The 19,717-nt window shown below is 41.3% G+C and overlaps 1 protein-coding gene and 1 long non-coding RNA gene across 2 annotated transcripts; both read right to left on the bottom strand.

Moving 5' to 3' along the window:
• Positions 1 to 414: 414 nt before the first annotated feature.
• Positions 415 to 18,761, bottom strand: slc30a9 (solute carrier family 30 member 9). The gene is made up of 18 exons (XM_036127009.1): positions 18,623 to 18,761; positions 18,069 to 18,211; positions 16,675 to 16,872; positions 16,496 to 16,543; positions 15,813 to 15,912; positions 15,554 to 15,646; positions 15,318 to 15,400; positions 14,877 to 14,935; positions 14,061 to 14,128; positions 13,147 to 13,305; positions 10,853 to 10,988; positions 10,724 to 10,763; positions 10,567 to 10,638; positions 10,168 to 10,275; positions 9,868 to 10,033; positions 9,096 to 9,225; positions 1,774 to 1,887; positions 415 to 1,678 (listed from the first exon to the last, which is right to left on the bottom strand). The coding sequence occupies exons 2-18, from the start codon at positions 18,166 to 18,168 to the stop codon at positions 1,634 to 1,636; spliced, it is 1,719 nt and encodes a 572-aa protein (XP_035982902.1). The 5' UTR covers positions 18,169 to 18,211; positions 18,623 to 18,761; the 3' UTR covers positions 415 to 1,633.
• On the bottom strand, positions 5,517 to 5,947 carry LOC118557295. The gene is made up of 3 exons (XR_004927779.1): positions 5,918 to 5,947; positions 5,659 to 5,795; positions 5,517 to 5,559 (listed from the first exon to the last, which is right to left on the bottom strand). It is a non-coding gene; the product is annotated as an uncharacterized LOC118557295 (long non-coding RNA).
• Positions 18,762 to 19,717: the final 956 nt, after the last annotated feature.

The raw sequence follows: 19,717 nt of genomic DNA, 5'->3' as shown, positions 1-19,717 counted from the left end.
TTTGCCACACCGCAAACAAGCTTTAAGGATCTTGTTTCCAGATTCAAATCCCAAAAACAAACAAATATTGAAAAGCCAACAATGACTTAGACCCAGTCAACATAAGCATGTGGGACTCATTAAGCACAAGTGGACCTGGGGTCCCAATTGGGTTTATTACATACAATCCCTATCAAAAAAATAAATAAAAATAAATCCCCATAAGGATATTCAGCCCATCGAGATCACATATGGGTCCCACTGTGTACCCGTAGTTCTGCTAAATAAAATCTAGGTTGGCAGTTTACATGACACATTGATGTAATATGTGGATATTCCCAGCCAGCATGGGCCCCATATGTGACCGTTGACGGGTAATAACACAACCTTGCATGAGAAATGTCACTGATCACAACAGAAAGGGCTCCACAATGGTTCAATAAATTATTATGAATTTATTCCAAGTCCTTCAGCAGTGGCGACATCAGTAAAATATCCAACTATCGAGGCCTTCAAATATATATATAAACCCATCATCCATGAACAAGAGCCTAAAGACTTCGGCCCGCCTCCTCAAGCAGGTGTTTGAGCTGCTGCTGTGTGCCGGCAGAGAATTTAAGAGAAACAAAAAAAAAAACCACGATATATGCTGAATGTTTTCAGTGAGTGATCAGCAGAAATACTAACGTGGGATTTAATTTGCTTAATAATTATCAGCAAACCTGTTGGGAGTGTTGCATTCAATGAAATCTGGGGATTTTATGAAATTGTTTTGTGCTTTTTGTTGAGAAAGGGATGAAACACTTCTATCCCCACTCAGGGCTTCGTCTTTGGAGCAACGGCCACCTCCCTGCTGATCGGTTCAGCTTGCAGCAAACAAACGCATGAAAAACAAACCTATAGAATAATTTATGGGGATCATATCGCCTTAAATAGTTTAATCTCTACCAAACTGTGTTTTATTCTCATAAAATATCAGAAAGACATCATTACTGCCGTTTTTTTTTTTTTGTTGTTGCTCCTTTCGGTTCATTCAAGAAATCAAACGAAAACCTTCACACCCATTTCACTTGCATATTTTTCTCCAAGCATAAAACCTTCTCCCCATCACAGGACCTGCACCCATTGACACATCTTCACAAATGTTTCACGTTAAAAGAAGAAGAAAAAAAAAGAAGCTAATATTGACTAGCCTTTAAATACGGTTCGTTTAAATATACAGAGCTCGAGTTTCCTTCGCTCTGGTGAAGGAAACGCTACGGCTGTGGTTCACACGCAACATGAACGTACATGTTTAGGTAATCGAACACTGGTCCTGGTCGGAATTTCGATCTTCTTAGAATCCAGACACAAACACGGAGGAATGTAAGCCAACGCGAGCAGTGATTGGTTGGAAGGGTTTCTGTTTAAATTCAACAGGATGTTTGACAGTCTGGTGTTCTGCTGACGAAACGGAGCGTCTCCAACATTTACTGTTCGAACGCACACGGCGGGTTTACGCTTCGGGACTGATCTGGAGTAAGACTTCGGGTTCACTTGAGGAGGGGGGGGATGGTCGGAGTTGCCGGGTGGGGGACTGTGGAGGTGGGTTTTGCTTTCTCTTTTCCTTCCTCTAAATGTTCTTTGTGAGGCAGGACGTTTTCCTCAGCAGTCACTATAGTATCTCCAAGTCTACGTGGCGAACCTCCGGGTTGCGTTGCTGCAAAGGAAATGAATACAGTTACAAATAAAAATCGCCTCATAAAATGGAGAAAGACGTGCTTCCAGTTCTTCGACGCTTCATCCCTCCACTACCTTGAGTTCCTTCTCCAAGCGGTCCACCTCGGCCCCTAAGGTGTCGATGATGTTCTCGCCGTGCTTCAGCATGAAGTTCTCCAGCTCTTCGGGCGTTTTCACCTGCTGAATTTCCTGCAGAGACAAACGGTAAACAGTCCCGTGGCTGAACGATCCGTTTCAAACCCCCCGATGTTTGCAGTGAACAACGCAAATACTGCGTCTTCATGCGGTCAGAGAGCAGAAAAACCCGCTGGAAGCCGTGGAGATTGTCTTATGACCCGCTTGTCTTTGCAGGATAACTCCCAGCAGGAAAGGCGTCATATTCTCAATTGAACACTAAAAAAAAAGTAAATGCTTCAATACAAGAACGATACAATCTAGGATTAGCTGTACCTTTATTAGGATGACTGTTGCTATGAAGTGTATCGTCTCTCTGTGAGCATCCCGAAACCTGCAAACTTGGTTTGAAGGCTGCCGTGGATCACCGAAATGACCTCAATAATCTTTTAATAAAACATTTTTTAAATGATATATTTTTGTTAAATTCCCAGACAGCATTTTATAATAGTTTATCCTTCGTACGACGCTGTGAGTCCTCAGTCTGCAGCAGTGTGTGTGTGTGTGCTGTAGGTTAGCTGACTTTGGCTCTATTCTTTGCTCGTTTCTGTCTAAACTTGAAGTTTAAAAACAAACATGGTGGGGGAAACATCTCATTACTTCTTAAATGAGGCGCTTTTAAAAGTTTTTCATTTCTCAAAAGTAGAAGTGGAATAAAGCATAGAAACACATCAAGTAAAGCGATGAAAAACAACGTTTGTTATTCATCTCTAGAAGAACAAAGCCAGCATAGGTTTCCTTTTTAAAGCGCCTGAATGCATTCATGTTTTAGTGAAACTTGTTTTCCATTTAGACTCACTTCTGACTGATCAACGCTGTGCTTGTCTGTGTTAATGTGACGTTTTTCTGCAGTTGACCAAATTAATTTTACTTTCTTCTGTTTTAAACACTTTGAGATATACAGATGAGTTTAATTTCCAAACAAATCAGATTTAAAAACAGACAAACTCATAAATAATAGATGCTAATAATTATTATTTTAAAGTCCTTTATTACAAGTAAAAAACTGATTCTGCTTCCTTGGCAGTTTCACGCATGACTGAACTGAGGCCAGATTTTTTGGTTTCTTTCCACTTCAGTCTCATATCTGTCATTTGGATTACGCAGGATTTTTTAAATTCTAAAACACAAATTGTAATATCTTCATTCTATTTGTTTCTCATGTAAATCTACATATAATATAGTAAATGTTTACCAGACGCATGTTTAGCTGTCTCCCTTTTTAAAATACACGTACAAGAATACAGGCCAACAAAATCTTCACCAAAGACAAATAAAAATACCGTATTTCTCGGACCATAAGGCGCACCTTATTATATGGTGTATAAATATTCTTACCAAGTGTGTAATATCACTCCACCCCTTCACACACAGCACTCTCCTGAGAGAGACAGCCATCCGTCTCTGCTGGGAGGACAGAGCAGTTGCACTACACTGCCCTGTTTCTAACAAAAGGCCAAAATAAACGTAACTTTTATACTGAATTAATTAACTAGGTTTCTTATTGCTAGCGCGTACTCAGGGCTCCCACATACTCGGGAGTACTGCATGCAAACTGTGAGCTGAGTGGACTCTGCGCTGACTTGCTGCGGATGTTTTACCCTTCATAGTCGAGCGTACTGTTGCCTACATTTTGTTGTGGCGAATTTCTACAATTCCCACACTTTCTGCCAGTGGGACGAAGCGGCGCAACAAACGGTAAAGTGTGACATTAGCTAGTTGAGCACCTAGAGCCGTTTCTTTTCCAGCAGGCTCCCACCTGTCAGTGAGAACAGAGAGCGTCTGTCATGCTACGCGTCCTTTGGACCACCTGGTTGGTGTATCAAACTCAGTGTCACATATAAGTAGGGTTGGGAATTGAAAAGATTTTCACGATTCCGATTCCCTTATCGATTCTGTGAAACGATTCACTTCCTTTTGGATTCTCTTTTCGATTCCAATTTGGGGAAAAAAGGAGAACAAACAGTTTGATGATGAACATCAACTTTGTTTCCTTAACTATCACACGACCTTACAAACTAACAAGGTCAAGATGTCCACAGCAAACACTGCATGAAAAGTGAGATTTTCGTCCCCGTAAACTACTGCAGATCTCCCTCATTTTCGGCAGTTAACGACAATTTGCAACCCGCGCTTGTTGCCGTTTTCAGTGCCACAAATTGTCGGAACCGGACTCTGACGTATGTGGAGAGCGATCAGCTGCACTAATGGCCCTAATTAGCATATGAATGCAGCGAACCCGCACGGCTGGCCAGGTCTGGCTTGAATAACCTACTCAGTATTGGCTGAAACCACTTTTTTTAAATAAGTAAAATCGCTCCTGATTGGCAGCAAAACCACACGTGGCCAGGCCAGGCTTGAACGTTCTTACTGAGTATTGGATGGAACCACTTCTTTCAAACAAGTAAAATCACTCCTGATTGGTTGGCAGATCCCCAATAACTTATTTACATATATATATTTATATATATTTATTATATATATATATATTTATTTATTCATTCATATTATGCTGTATATTCATGTTATCCTATGTAGGCTACTACACTATTATTAGGCTACCATCAAGGACATGAATGAATTTATACAGGAAATGAACATTTGCCAGGAAGATGTTTATGCAAAGAAAGAGCTTTATTAAAACAAACAACTATATACAACGCGAGGATCCAAAAATTACAACCCCGTGAACTGTCCGTTTGCCTCCTCGGGGTTGTAGGTAACTGCTGGCGGCGTTCTTTCTGAGGCAGGTCCGATGTGCAGACGCCTCCTGTGCATGGCTCTGTACTTCGGCGTCGCCTCTAACCGGGACTGCAGCTTCACACAGAGTTCAGAGAGATCCGGTGTTGTGCGCAATTCTGTTCCCCCGTGAAAATCTGTTTCCCCTGTGTCGGGAATGCGCTTTGCAGCCGTTTTCCCGGCGCTTCTAATTGATTTCTCGGTAAAACAACTCATAATCACGTCATGGTTGTAACAGTCAGTTTAATCGCCAGCTGTTTACAAAATTCTAGAATAAAAATAAACAAACTATGTCTTCTTACGCTGTATTGTGTTATTATAAATGTCAAGATAAACGGTCTTTTTCCAACTTTTGTCACTTTAACCTGACAAATAAAAGTAAGCCATAAAACACTATTCCAGCACCTACTGTGTATTTATGATTTTACATTGCTGAAAGAGGAGGATGGGATGGCTGATAGCAGGACACAAACATTATGGCTGTTTCTCAATTCACGAGAATGCGAGCGCGTTCTCGTGAATTGAGAAACAGCCTAAGACTTCCTGAAAACACAAGAGTGTAGACTTCCCAGTACATCCCTTTGTAATCTAAAATATGACAGTTTACTGGAAAAAGGAAATTTCTAGTATACTACATCCCATCACACATAATTTTTGAGAATTTAGAAACATTTGCTCTTTATTTCCCAAAGTTTTCGGGAGATGTCTGAAAGACCGTTTATTTTTATTTTACAATTTTGTAAACAGCTGCCGATTAAACTGAATGTTACAACCTTGACATGATTATAGGATTTGTTTTACCGAGAAATCAACTAGAAGCGCCGGGGAAACGGCTGCAAAGTACGCTCCCGACACGGGGGAAACAGCGCACAACACCGGCCTACGAAATGGCGGCGGCCGTCCAATCCATCCAGAGACCACGCCAACAACGCCATCTTCTTCGCCAGGCTAGAAAATAATTAAATGAGAGTGGTATGAATAAAAATCAAACGCAAGTCACAATAACATTAAACAAGGAAGGAGAAGCAGTAAAAACAAGTCACTTACAGATAATGTCGTCTTTATCAACATCGTGTCAATCTGGAATTGCAGACATGGCTCCGAGCAAATAGGAGGTCACCGCCTCGCTCCGGTTCATAGCGCCTGCAATTTGTCTCCGAGTTGTGAAGACGGCATACTGCTTCCTGTAAATGAAAATACACTTTAATAAAGCTTGTTCTTTTGCAAGGCTACTAGGCTAATCTTAGATTTGGTTGTAGGCTAGGCTACTTTTAGCTTAGCTAGCAGTCACCGAACATATTCTTACCTAAGCTTGGGATTCTGCACCCGTCTTCTCTTCTTGGAGTTAGTCTCTCCCGCACAGTTGTTCGACTGCAGAGCCGCCAACTTGTCCTCTATGGACAGCAACCTGGAGTTTACCGAATTCTGCAGTTAAGTGAACCGCTAATTCATATCGGCACTATTAGCTGACGAGACGGTCTACTTCTTCTTCTTCTTCTTCTTCTTCTTCTTTCGGTTTTATGGCGGTTGGCAACTAACTTTTATGGTGCATTACCGCCACCAACTGGACTGGAGTGTGGTACTGGAGTCTAACCTTCCCTAATAGGTTGCAAACAAATAAAACAAACACACAAACAAACATAACGAAACAAACCAATCAAAACAAAACAAACAAAAAGATCATACTAAATTATTTTTATTAGTCCTGTATTCCTCAGGAAGCCAATTACGTAGTTTACGCTCATTTCCCCTGTGTTTTTTTTGCAGAAGTTTAGCCTCATCTGTTCTCCTTGTAATTGTAAGACTAGTCTTTGTCTTTCTTCCTGATATTTATTACAGTGTACAATAACATGCTCTATAGTCTCTGGACTACCACAGAATTCAGTTGCCATCAGCATGCTTCTTCATTATTAACAAAGTTTTATTTAGACGTGTGTGTCCATACCTCATTCTAGAAAATACATCCTCCTCCTCCTTGCTTCTGTTTGTATTTCTGCTCTTTCCCACTTTATTCTGAATGTTATAGAACTGTCTTCCAGTCTGCCCACCGTCCCATAATGTTTGCCATTTACCCTTAACTATGTTTTTGACCATACTTTTAATTTCTTCTTTGCTGTAGTGCACTTCAACATCTATATTAGAATGTCTAGCTGCTTGCTTAGCACTTTTATCTGCTAACTCGTTTCCTATTACTCCTATATGAGCTGGTACAATACCAGAGTTATATTAATTCCTGACTTTATTAGATTATTTGCAGCTTGCAGTATATCATACACAATGTCTTGCCTTGATTTTGACTGAAATGTTTTAATACTGATTAAAGCTGAGCTGGAATCTGAAGCAATTACTGCCTTCCTTGGCCTATTGTCCTCCACCCAAAGCAAAGCTAGCCACACAGCAATCAATTCCGCTGTGTAAACTGCTAAATCATCACTCATTCTTTTTCCAACTTTAATGTTTAATTTTGGAATGACATAAGCAACACCCATTCTTTTATCAGTTAGTTTAGATGCATCTGTATATATAGTTAAATCCTCACTATACCTCTCCATTAAAGTGGGACTTATTTTTAGTTCATTAAACCCCATTTCATTTACTTTAACCTGAATGACCCAACCAAAACTTCTGACTTGAACATTTCCACGCTCTTGGCATTGCTTCAGTACCGACTGACTCATATGAGACAGTCCACTGATAGCAATCAGCAGTTTCTTCTCGTCAGTCTGCGGACTGGCTGAAAGTTGTAGATCGCGTCCAAGAGGAGTTGAAGGGGAGTTGAATGCGAGACATGGGTAAACTCCCCCTGCAACCCTGATTTGCATTTGTATAGCTCACAGCATTTTTCATTTACATGTTAAAGCCTCCCCTAGAATTAGGAGGAGGGGGGGTCATGGGGGGACCACGCCAAGCAAGGCCCACGTCAATTTCTGACAATTCACGGCAGTTTTCGGTGTTGCCTGCAAATTACCGTGAACAGCCGTTAACCTGAACTTCCACGACAATCTACAGTGCCGCATAGTGACGAAAATCACACTTTTCATGCAGTGAAATGTGCAACTGGAGTAACATTTTTATTTGTTTAAATAAAAAAAGGAATATAAGAACAAACTTAAATACAGTAGATGAGTTGTTTAGAATACAAGAAAATGTAAGTTTGTTGTGACAGTTGTCACAACAAATCTCCCTTTAGATAACCTCAGTCATCTAAATCTAACAGAGAAGGCATCCGTTTAATGAAAAAGCATTACTGTACAATTTTGGGAAATAAACTCATCTCCCCCTGTTTAAATAAACGAGCGTCACCTTTCTCTCGCTCCCTGAACTGCGGAGCAACTTCGTAGCATGTTTCATTACATCCACTGCAATAGCTAGAATCATGTAAGAATTCCAGCTACCAGTAGTTCTAACTAAACATGCTACCAATGAAGGGCTGGATTAATGAGAAAGGCACACTCCCTTAATAACCCCAAAGAGAGGTAGGAAATTGATTTATTTCCAGAAATGGCATATGATTTACTAGGAACCAGCCAGTGATGTAAAACTAGCTACTTACCAAACAGAGCTGCCTTCCATGCTGGTCGTAACTTTAGCTTCTGTCCAGTAAGAATGAAAAACACGGCAGGTGTTTCTGCCTGTTGGATCTATTTCCTCCCGCGGATGTATATGCCATTTTGCAATGATTTCAAAGCGCCTCGTTGCCATCTTTGTCTTCCTTAAAATGAAGCTAAACTTCGCCGTTTACCCGATGGGGCGGCATTTTTTTTGTTTTGCTTTAAGCCTGGTCACGTCGTGCGCAAGTTACGCACACGTGCTTACTGAACGCCGTGTGCGTAACTTGTGTATAAAACGTGACGTAACTTGCGTAAAAAAAAACGTTGTGCTAACCTTGTGCTGCTAAGAACCGCGGCACGACGGAATCGAAAAGAGAATCGTTTAGCCAGCTGCCAAGGAATTGGAAAACACGGAACCGGTTCTGAACAGGAACCGGTTTTCGATTCCCATCCCTACATATAAGACAGTTCGATGTGAAGACTTCTTGCCTCCGAGAAGTTTATAGTCTGACACATACCTGTCTGCACAGAGTTCACCTTGAGTACGTGCAGACCTCGGTGGAGTGAACTACATTCAGTATGTGGGGGCCTTTACATGAAAGCACTTCTAGTTTAGACATTACAGTCTGGCAGTCTTGTAGACAGCGCAGGGGACCAATCAGGTAGTGACACAGTGTACCGTAATGCTCCGACTATCCATTGAGCGGAGCGGCTTTGATGCAAACCAACATCGTACTTACGCATATTAACAGATTTTTGAGCGCATTGTACCACATTAAATCAGCCAGTAAGTACAACTTTGGTCATATATAAGGCGCACCGTCAATTTTTGAGAAGATTTAAGCATTTTAAGCGCGCCTTATAGTCCGAGAAATACGGTAATGTCTTTATACCAATAACGAAATCCACTGTAAATGTAAAGTGAAGACTTACGTTGAGGATTTGGTCAATGTCTTGTTTTTCCAGGTAAGACCGTGTCACCACTCGGCCGTCGAAGTCGACTTCAGCCTTGAAGCGGACTTTACTCAGTCCCATATCTGTGGCCTTTACGTCATGGATGGCCCTGCGTGCGACAAATACGGCTGAAAAACATCTCTCCAGCACAATACTGCTGCCCCGCAAACGGTGACAATCATAAGCACTAAACTATTTTTCATAAAGTAAAACATTTTACTGAAGGTTTCAAACTTACGAGGGCCAGATCTGGCAACCAAGACAGGAACGAACAATTTGAGCCTCAATCATTGTATACAAAGTCCCCCAATAAGCCTGGCAATGGTGCAGATATTCAGCTCATGTGACAAAGACGTCTCTGAATTAAAGTTTAAGTCACTGAACCTTCTCCCAGTAGTGGGTAGCTGGCAACAAATGTTTTAGCTTATTCCAAGCAAGCATTATTTTTCAGGCAAAACAGAATTGAGATTTGTCCCAGCTAACACAGGAAAATCTACAGTTCTGTGTCCAGTAAAAAACAAAACAAAAAACAGAGCAAATCACCTGCAAATTTAAGGTTCCTGTGTGTGAGGGAATGAACTGTGCTACAGAATCAAGAGTGGTTTATGTTGTTTATGTGTTTCCATTAAACAGAGCTTTATAAAGTCTGTGGTTTGCAGCAGCTTACTTGGTATTTGTTCAAATTTAAAAGGAAAACAATTAAAAGGATCCCGTTACCATAACCGGACACGCCAAAGCGTCATGTTCTGACCTTACGGCTGGGTCGTTTTCCAGGAACTCGGTGAGCTTCTGCACATGCTCCGCCTGAATGGAGCGGCCCAGCAGGGCCTCGGTGTTCGTGTAGATGAGGAACGCCGAGACGGCGCCCAGCAACGTGCCGACGCCAAGAGAGCCCAAGCTGTCATAGTACGGGTTACCTGGGACAATTACAGATCAACGCTGAAGGCTTTTTTGTTGTTGTTTTTGGTAAGGAACAGGAATTGAAACAATGGTCTAACGGCTGAAGGTAATTTACAACTAATGGTAACCATTCCAACATATTGGTGTTTACCTGTGAGGGAGGTGAGTCCCATACAGCCGGCAGCCAGGGTGACCCCCAACACGGCGGCAGCGTCTTCCAGCAGCACCACGTTGGTGCTGGGGTCTCGACTCTGCATGACTGCACACAGTTAGCCCAAGATAAGGATTATTATCATTAATTATTTTTAAACACGTTGAAGCTCATCAATCACATCGTGTTCTCTCTGATCTGCTATGGGTACCAATCAAAACTACAGGTAACACAGAGGTGTGCCAATGTGTGGGAATCTGAGAAAAAGTTGATACCTTTTTGCAAAGATAATGTTTTTTTTTTTATGCGTAGTGTCTGAATAAAGAAATCATAACATTTATCTAGTCTAACACAAACACACAAGTCTTTTTAATATCGTTAAATGCCAAATGTGCATACCATACTCATAAAAAGACATCCCATGCTGTTGGGCACTCTTCTTTATCTCATTAATTGCAACGAGTAAGGTGGCTGAGAAAGAAAAGAAAAAAACAGTTTCAATGCAAAATTTCAGCCAAACAAATCTAAAGAAATGTACTTCATCAATGTAACTAACCTCCTTCAGACACCAGAGAGCCCGCCAAAATACAGTAGGCCTGAAAAAGAAGGTTAGACATGCTTTTTCTTTTTTTTTCTCTTTATAAACTCAGACAGATTACAGATGGCAGTCGACGGCGACACTCACCCAGAGCAGAGACTGAATGGGTTCTGGGTGCAGTAATCCCATAATGCCATGGTACCAGGAGAGGCCGGCTCCCATCATAAAAATGCCCACTCCACTGATGAGGGAGGCGATGTAGCGCATGTTATAAAAGCCGTACCTGAAACATGGAGTCAACACTTAGACCAGCGAGGGTTGGGCAGCTGAGCACACGGACCCTGAAACAGCAGGGATCCTACAGATTATTCAGCTTAAAAATTCAACCCTGAAGAAATGCAATATTCAACAGGAATTTAAACGCAGATGTGGAAACATCTGCGTTTAAATTCGGGAAGGGAATCTCAGTAAATTAGAATGGGCGCTCCAATGGAGACTCCAGTTTCTAACCTGACTCTAGCCAGATGTATTTCGCTCCGCCTAGCTCCACTCATTCATCTGGGACCGATCCATAGGAATTGGCTGGGCCTTATCAAAAATCCTTGCATATGATTGGATAAGCCACTTGTCTGTCATCTTTATCGACGTGCTATTTCAACCACTCACACCGAAGCTAACCCGTGACGCTGTGAGAGCGACGCAGGAAAATAAAAAACTTTTTTTTTTTTTTTTTTATGTGTTTGCAGCTCTAGTGGCACGCGTTTTATTGACAGTGAGCTGACAGGAGAGGGTGGAAGACAGGCGGCAAAGCGCCACGGGTTGGATTCGATTCCGGGCCGACCGCGTCGAGGACTAAAGGCCTCCTAACATGGTTCGCGCTAACCGCTCCGCCACGGGCGCACCCCGGAAAACAAAACTTGCCAAATCCGGTCGGGAGAAGGGCGAAAACATGGTTTCCACCAACAAAAGCCTTCAGAGCCGTTCTCTGATGTTCTTTTAATGAAACAATATTAGGTAGATTGGACAACACGGAAGAAATAGCAGCATCAATGTTAACGCTTGCTTCCTCAATGCGAGCCGCCATTGTCTGAATCAGTCTCACGGTCGCGTCTCCACTACGTCACATCAATGAAATGCCAGCCCTGCGTCCTGATTGGCTGGACAATAAAATTGGTTGGAGAAATCACTCTCTATGGGAGAGGTCCCAGATGGATGTGAGTGAAGCTAGGCGGAGCTAAGCGGAACGAAATTCAGCTGGCCAGGGTCTGGTTACCAGTTTCTTCTTCTCCATCAATTTATTGAAACAAAAATGAAAAACAGTGGTTGTTAAACCGCAGCAAAAATGTCTTAATAACTTGTTAAGCGCCCTTTAGACTCAAATATTCTTTATTGTAAACGCGTGTTGCCGCGCTGAAATTTATTTTTGGCCACTCCGGCTAGGAGTTTTAACGCCATCGTGGAGTCTGACGTCGTCGTCTCCTGCTGTTGAGGAGCCGACCTTCTCTCAGCCGAGGCGCGTCAGCCCACTCTTCTTATAGCCCTTCTTATCGCCCGGTTCTGGAAGACGCTTAATGAGGCGCTCATCCCCACAGGATGTAGCAAAAGGACGTTTACATCTATGTCTTTCTGTTGCAAGCTGGTGATGACATTAAAGCTCAGGGACCACTTCTGAAGCTCGGTAATGGCCAGGTACTGTGGACTGATCATTAGACGGTAGAACCACAAGGATTCTTTAAATAGAAATTGTCACTGAACCAGAACCTTAGGTGCTGGCTTCATGGATTCACGGGTTAGAAACTTGTTGATCCAGGAGGCTTTAAGCAATAGGGACTAAAACACTGAACAGCTGGAAGGACGCATCCAACAGTTAAAACAAGATCCAATTATTCTAACCTGTAACGGTTATAGTGCAAGTTGGGTTTCCCGAACTCCTTAAGAGTTCGCTTTCAACCCCTGTACAAAAATAAATAAATTAAAAAAATCAAGTGCGGCGTGCAGACAAAGCTTGTTTAGGGTTTTTACACTGCAAAAATGGATCTAAAAATAAGCAAAATGTTCTTAAACAGTGTTTTTGTCCTTGATCTGAGCAGGTAAATATGATCATTTGCCAATGGAATGAGTATTTTGACCCCTAAATCAAGATAATTAGATATACTGCGCTTGAAATAAGATGATGGTGATGAATTGTTCCTATTTTAAGTGCAAAAATCTTATTCTATTGGCAGATCATCTTATTTACCTGCTCAAATCAAGGACAGATACACAAATTTTAAGAAAATTTTACTAATTTTTAGTTCCATTTTTGCAGTGTAGGAGTAAAGATCGATCAGAACCTGTCCTAAATACTGGTTTCAATTTAACACATTGCTCCTGCTTTCTGCCAGCTTGGCCGACTCCACGTTCCTTTGGCGGCAGATGAAGAGTGGAGGTGTGCTGCTTACGGGTGAATGGCGTCCGGGTTGCGGACCGACTGGCTGATCCCTAGAGCGAGCAGCGCCTGGTTGCAGGTGTCGGCCAGAGAGTGGATGGCCTCTGAGAACATGCTGGCTGATCCGGTGTAGACCCAGGCCAGAAGCTTGAAGAAGAAGTTCAGACCATTGCTGGGGACATAAAATAGAGCTTTTTGCATTTACTGTGCACACATTTGACTAAAGCAAATACATGTTGAAATCTGTGCAAAGTTTTATTTATTGTTTTTTTTTTCACAAGAATGCTTTGGAAACAGATCTCACAGCCAGACTGGACCTCTGATTAAATCAGCGCTTAGCTCCTGAGGTCTCGTGCGTCGTCCTGCTTCATGTGACTGCACATGTTCTCTAACACGATCACCTTAATCTAATGAGCACCAGAAGCTCATGTGACAGCAACTCTCCAACTTTCCCGCCCATATAGTCTCCATTAAAGACGAGCAGCCTCATCATGAATTACAGCCATGAATCATTTTCCTTCCACTTCCCACATATTTACTACTTTGTGTTGATATATTATAAAAATCCTGAATAAAAACACACTGAAATCTTAGAGTTATTCATTAAAAAACATAATTAATGGGTAAAAATAGTTTTGCAAGCCTCTCTAAAAGGACTCATTAGGATTTGGTAATAAAATACTCAAAACATATTTATCTTTGCAATTATGGGAGGAAAAAAAAATAGATAAAGCCACTGAAATATATCATTAGGAAGCTTGCAGACCTGCAGACCCCTGAACACCTCCCTGTAATTCCACATCCTGCCGTGCGTGCTGCATTTCAGTGAATTCAGTAAATATGAGATAAATTCTCCATAAAGACAAACAGAATTCAGACCCATGGCAGACTGGCAAGACCATAATAAAAAAAACAATAACAACGTACATGCAGATGGCCACCATTACCACCTTCCCTGGACCTTGCAGAAATGTTCCCCTCTTGCCGGATCGCGGCTATAAAGAAAACACAAAAATAAAAAAAGGGAGTTAAATAATAAATGATTTGCAGAGAGTGATAGTCTCGTCATAGTCGGTAGTTGATTTTAGAAGATGGCCCCTATTTTGTCCCTATTGTTGTTCTCTCAAAAGGCAGCGGGTTAGATGGATACCTGAGCCAAACAATTCAGCAGAGCGTAGAATATACCACCACATACCAGCCAGGTACAGTAAAGAGTGGGGGGGGGGGAGGGCAACATGAATGCCACGGTGAAAGAAGCAGTGACCCCCGTCATCGGGACAAAGGTCACTCAAACACGGGTAGGGATAGTGGGCATAGTGGTGGAAACGTTATTAAGTGTTGATGTTTTCAGATAATTTAGTTAGAATATAAATATAAATATGGTTGTGATTAATATCCCATCGTCACATTGCAATGTTTCAAAGTTCTAAATCCATTTGCCTATTTTTCTATGTATAAATACAAGAGTTCAATATGAATTTACAGACGGTGTTTCTACAGAGGTTCGGGCTTTGAATACAAACAGAACAGATGATGAAGGAACAGCTGGATGGAAAAACAAATGGAAATACGGATAGTTGGACGCAACATGCAGATGGGACAGGGAATAAAATCTTTAAAGATTCAAATGTTTTTCCCTACTCTGTTTTCTTTTTGCACAAATATCCAGACTTGGAAAACACAGAAATATCCTATTTTCTAACTTTCCAGACTTATATTCGAGGAAAGGAAGAACGCCCTCACCTTAGTGTTTCCCCAGAAGTCTTTGTATTCCTTCAACAGCTGCTGATTGCGGAAAATGTCTGCAGATAGGTAGACGACAGAACAAACAAAAACAAAATGAAACTCTTTTATAACAAGGTGACAAAACAGAAAATACATGACGATAACCACTGAGGGAAAGCAACATTTCTACACTTCTTTTCCAAACATGCAGCCTGAACTTGGACTCCATTAATAAGAAAAGTCATTCATGGGTTTCCCGACACTTTTGCAGCTGTAAATTATGTGAGTACAGGCTTAAGCACTGTCCCGTCCAATGCTTATAACCCGTTTGCAAAATTACCAGAACCGTTTCTACCTGGAGCTCTGACATTTTTATTTCTCTACATTACAAAATAAACAGATTTTAAGTTTTTTTTTTTTTAATACAGCCATTATAAACAGAGAAAATGTTAAACCTACTCTCTTGGTACTCTCTCTCCACTTCTTTCCTCAGATTCCTCTCTCGGGCGAGAGCTTCATGGCTTCCCCACACATCTAGAGCTCTGACAGCCAGAGAAGGAAAGTAACCATAAGCCAACATAAGAGAAATACGCACGCAGGTGCTGGTTTGATAAATGATTTGTTTTAAAGGGATTCGGTGCCGCTGTCTGCGAATGTTTCGCTGTGTATTGTAGAAAGATTGTTATGGCACTAACTTGGCCTCCACGTCCGACCGCAGAAACACAGTGAAGGCCTCTGTGTCGTCGTGGGGGCTGCGCCTTCTGATCTTCCGGAGCTGCTCCAGATCACTGCGGGCACAGAAAGAGGAGGACAAGAAGGTCTGAAACAGACTCCTACAGAAATGTCGGCCAGTCTCGTTCAAGCAAAGGCATGCTCAATTATTAACCCCCGAAGGAATTCATCCGATTGTTATCAATTTTACAGTATATTAACAAAACGAGACAAAGGATTTACCTGGGTTTGAGACAGAACTCATTCATAGCTCTGACAGCCGTGATAAAGTTGTTCTGAGTGTATTTTGCTCCATACTCCCTTTTCTTAAGGACCGCTCGGACTGTGTGCAAAATTAGAGCAAATAAATAAATAAATAAACTAATTTTTTAATATACATATTTTTATAAAAACTAGAGATGCACTGATATGACTATTTGGACCAATATCGATCTCCGATATTAATATTGCTCTTATCCCCGATAGCCGATAGTTACCAGTGTGTGTGTATCCAAACATTTACGGTTCTGTAATGGTTACATTTTGTAAACGTTTGTACCAACTGAAAACTATTCTAACTGAAATTTTTAATGTGGGTTATAGTCTAGACTTTCTTTTTTTTTTTTATCTCTGCTTCATTTAAAAAACCCAGAATCTTGGCTGTGATGCATCACTGTCACTGTCACCCTCACCTCCCCCTCTTTAAACGCAGGTAGAAAGATGGATGGAAATAACCTTAGATTGTTAATATCGGCACAGAGGTTCTTATCGGACCGACACGGATATGTTAAAAAGGATCAACATTGGCTGATACCGATGTTAATGTCGATATATCGTGCATCCCTAATATAAACCATAACCATAAATCATCTAATGGGCCATATTCAACCCCATTTGATATGAATGATGCACAAATGTGTTATTACCTTTGACTTGAATACTCTCAACTTTCGACAGTCCTTGAGATGCCTTATCTGAGAGAGTAAATATATCAGTTTAGGTACAAATAAAGCTTAAACGTCCATAAATAAGTTGCTTTTTTTGTGAACGACATGCAGTCAGGCAGACGTAACACGTTATCTGCTTAGTGCATGGAAAGGTTTACCTGATGAGGTTGGAGTGACTTTTGCAGCACCAGAGGCCCCCTTCCCCGCTGGGGGGGCATCTGCTGATTCGGACTTCGGAGGACCATCTTTACTATCGCCAGAGGTAGAGTAGTACTGCACCTGGGTCAGCCCCAAGCAGGCCAGGCGGGAGTCCGGTAGGCTGAACCACGAGGTATGTATGCCTCCACCCTGCCAGCCTGAGCAACACAGCGGTTGGTTAAAAGATAACGTCCAGTGGGGTTTATTCCTTCCACTAAACAATTACAGAGACAATTAAAAAAAAGCGGGACAATGGCGCAGGGATGTCCACAGCAGGCGTTTACAGTGAATGTAGTTTTAAAAAGCCTACTGGGGTAAAACACCTAACTATTTCTGCTTTGGGTGTATTTGGATCAATCACATCAACAAGAGGCACAAAAGGTTTAGATGCAGATTCTGAAGCTTCTGAGTAGCATCAGGTTGAGCAGAGCAACAAAATAAATAATAAATCCCCTCAAAACATGCAATACATTTAAAAAAAAAAACCCACCATGATGTTATTATATTACGCTATTAATGCAAAAATGTAAATACAAAAAAGTAATCTAGCTGCTTTTAGCTAAAATAGCAATAACAACTTTACATATTGCTCCCCAATCTATTACATATCCGTTATTACAGTTACATTAATCATCTATATAGGTTTAAATATGGGGAAATCATGCAAATGAGATATTTGCAAATATCCCAATGGCATTATCCATATGATAAATCCAACTTTTCATGTCACTCCTCTTTGTCTTATCAATTCTTCCAACTGTCTCTGTGACCTTTAGCATTCTGTGCACTATAATATGTCAGGTGATGGCTTCCGCAGCAGCGAGACGGGATATATCATCGCAACGCCAAGCGTAAGTACGACTATTTGTGATATTTTGTGCAGCCCCAACACTGTAGTGTTGAAACAACGACTAATGTAGAAATCATTTGAATGAACGCTTAATAGTTTTAGTAGTCATCTTCTGAAAAATGAGACGAAACATTAAACCATTCTGCCATCCTGCTCTTTATTCAGTAAAAGCAAGTGAAAGAAAAGCTAATGTATCAAACTGACACTGTTTTCTTGCTTTTAAGAGAGGAAAATCAACTGATTTGAACACGCAAACAGCAATGAAAGAAAAGAGAAAAGTAAAGATTGCACCTAAAAGATTAGCTCTGACAGTAGCTGCCTTGTGAGATGTCAGAGAGGGTGGATTTCATCCTGATTAAACATCAACAACAAAACCAGAGGAAGAGTGACCAAGTCTTCCAAAGGTGACAAAACCATCGTAAATAAGTTTCACTGATTTAACAGAGAGGTCTGGCGAGGAGCCAGCTGGCTGGTTTAAAGCAGACATTGGCATCCAGGACTCACCTCGGTGGACCCTAGGAGACCAGTGGTACAGGGAGGACCTGTGCGGCAGGGACACTCTGCAGAAGGCATGCCATGGTCTGTGGGCCAGGCTGGGGAACATCCTCTCTGCAGCGGGGCTTGGCGGTGAAGTGCAGGAACTTGCTCTGCGGATTCACAGATATGCCGGTCACAGTTGAGTTAGCATTCCCAGCCTGCCCAACTTAAGCTAGCCCCACTTAGACAGATTAACGCTGACAAACACCCTCTCCCATTCAGAAACTATCGTTAGTTAGCAACGTTAGCGTGGCTAAAAGCGAACCAGCGCGATAAATGACACTGACAGGTGTGGTTAATTGAAATATGTATCATTTGGCTGGGAATGGCGGCGTCTGTTGCTATGCTAGCTCCATTCTGCGCCGATAAGCCAACCCGGTGGAAACAGCTAACTAGCGTGATCAGCTAACATCATTAGCCTCGGAAATAGCAGGTGCTTTTTTTTAAAACATCAAAATTAAGACAAAGTGGATGCCATGGAGTACCGGGTGCGTCTATAAAATATTAAGAAAAATAAATACATTTCTATGTGGAAGCTTCTTCTGCATAGTATGTATCCATTGTACGAATTGATCGTAACGCCGCTTCAGACATACAGAGGAGAAAAAAAACTACAAACACCGAATCACGTGACCTGTGACGTTTCAGTGAGGAAGTCCCGCGTGAATGGACATGGGTTCGTTGGGAATCAAATAATATCGCGATATTCTGCACTGCGCTGTGCAACAAGGTCAAGTTTCTTCCTTAAGTCCTTTTCTCTTATTTGACATTATTTAAAAGACAATGAAGTTTACATAATTGGCAACATGGATCAAGAAAAGGAAAACAACAACCTGAAGAGCATGACCTTCATTTTCTTGTCCATTTTGTTAAAATAAGTAAAAAAAAAAAAAAAAAAAAAAAGCTAAGAAATTCAGAAAATACACTTTTACATAGTAAAAGACACCTTTTGCTATGTTTTATATAAAGATTTTATATAAAGATGGAGGCAAAATAAGGATTACATGCTAATTAAACATACCAGGCTCTGGTAAAGTTGTGTTAAAAATCCATAATAAATCCATTGTTCGCTGCTGTAGCATAAGCTCACACTGAAAAGCTAAGACGATCAATCCTTTAATTTGAATTAATTTATTCAGTGGTGGAAAAAACAATGGTAATCTGTGACCCTTTTTTTTCCCTGATCCTGGACACCATTATTTCAACAGCATTCAAAGACATCTTAAAGCAATTAGAATAGCATTTACAAAATGGTTGAAAGAAAACATAATTGATAGAATAGAGTAGAGCCAGTCGCCTAGCCACAAGCTCTGCGTAATGCTGTGGAGAATAATAAAACAAAAGGTCACGGCATTACACATCATCCACCATACTTAACAGGTGCGCTACCACATATTTGTCCTTTAGGTCATGGTAGACACAGCAGAATGTTTGCTTCCAGAAAGCTCCATCTTAGTCGCATTACATTTGTGATTGAAAGAGAAGAAAAAGCTTTTTTTCAGCCAACCATTCCAAACAACCAGTTGACATGTAGGTAGAGTCTACTGATTATTATGGAGTGACCGAGAGGTGCTGCATTTTGCTCTAGTTCTCCAACAGTAAACAAAGATCTCCAA

This window comes from Fundulus heteroclitus, chromosome 23, assembly GCF_011125445.2.
Source record: "Fundulus heteroclitus isolate FHET01 chromosome 23, MU-UCD_Fhet_4.1, whole genome shotgun sequence".
NCBI lineage: Eukaryota > Metazoa > Chordata > Actinopteri > Cyprinodontiformes > Fundulidae > Fundulus > Fundulus heteroclitus.
The sequence above is the reverse complement of the archived record's forward strand: the minus strand, read 5'-3'. Positions and strand labels throughout refer to the sequence as shown.

What these genes read in the sequence shown, in the direction of transcription:
- slc30a9 (XM_036127009.1), bottom strand. Translation starts at nt 18,168, where the DNA reads ATGTTCCCCAGCCTGGCCCACAGACCATGGCATGCCTTCTGCAGAGTG. An exon ending in GTCTCCTAGGGTCCACCGAG is followed by an intron (nt 16,873 to 18,068) that starts GTGAGTCCTGGA and finishes TGTGTTGCTCAG; the next exon opens with GCTGGCAGGGTGGAGGCATA. An exon ending in CTCTCTGGTGTCTGAAGGAG is followed by an intron (nt 10,639 to 10,723) that starts GTTAGTTACATT and finishes TTTCTTTCTCAG; the next exon opens with CCACCTTACTCGTTGCAATT.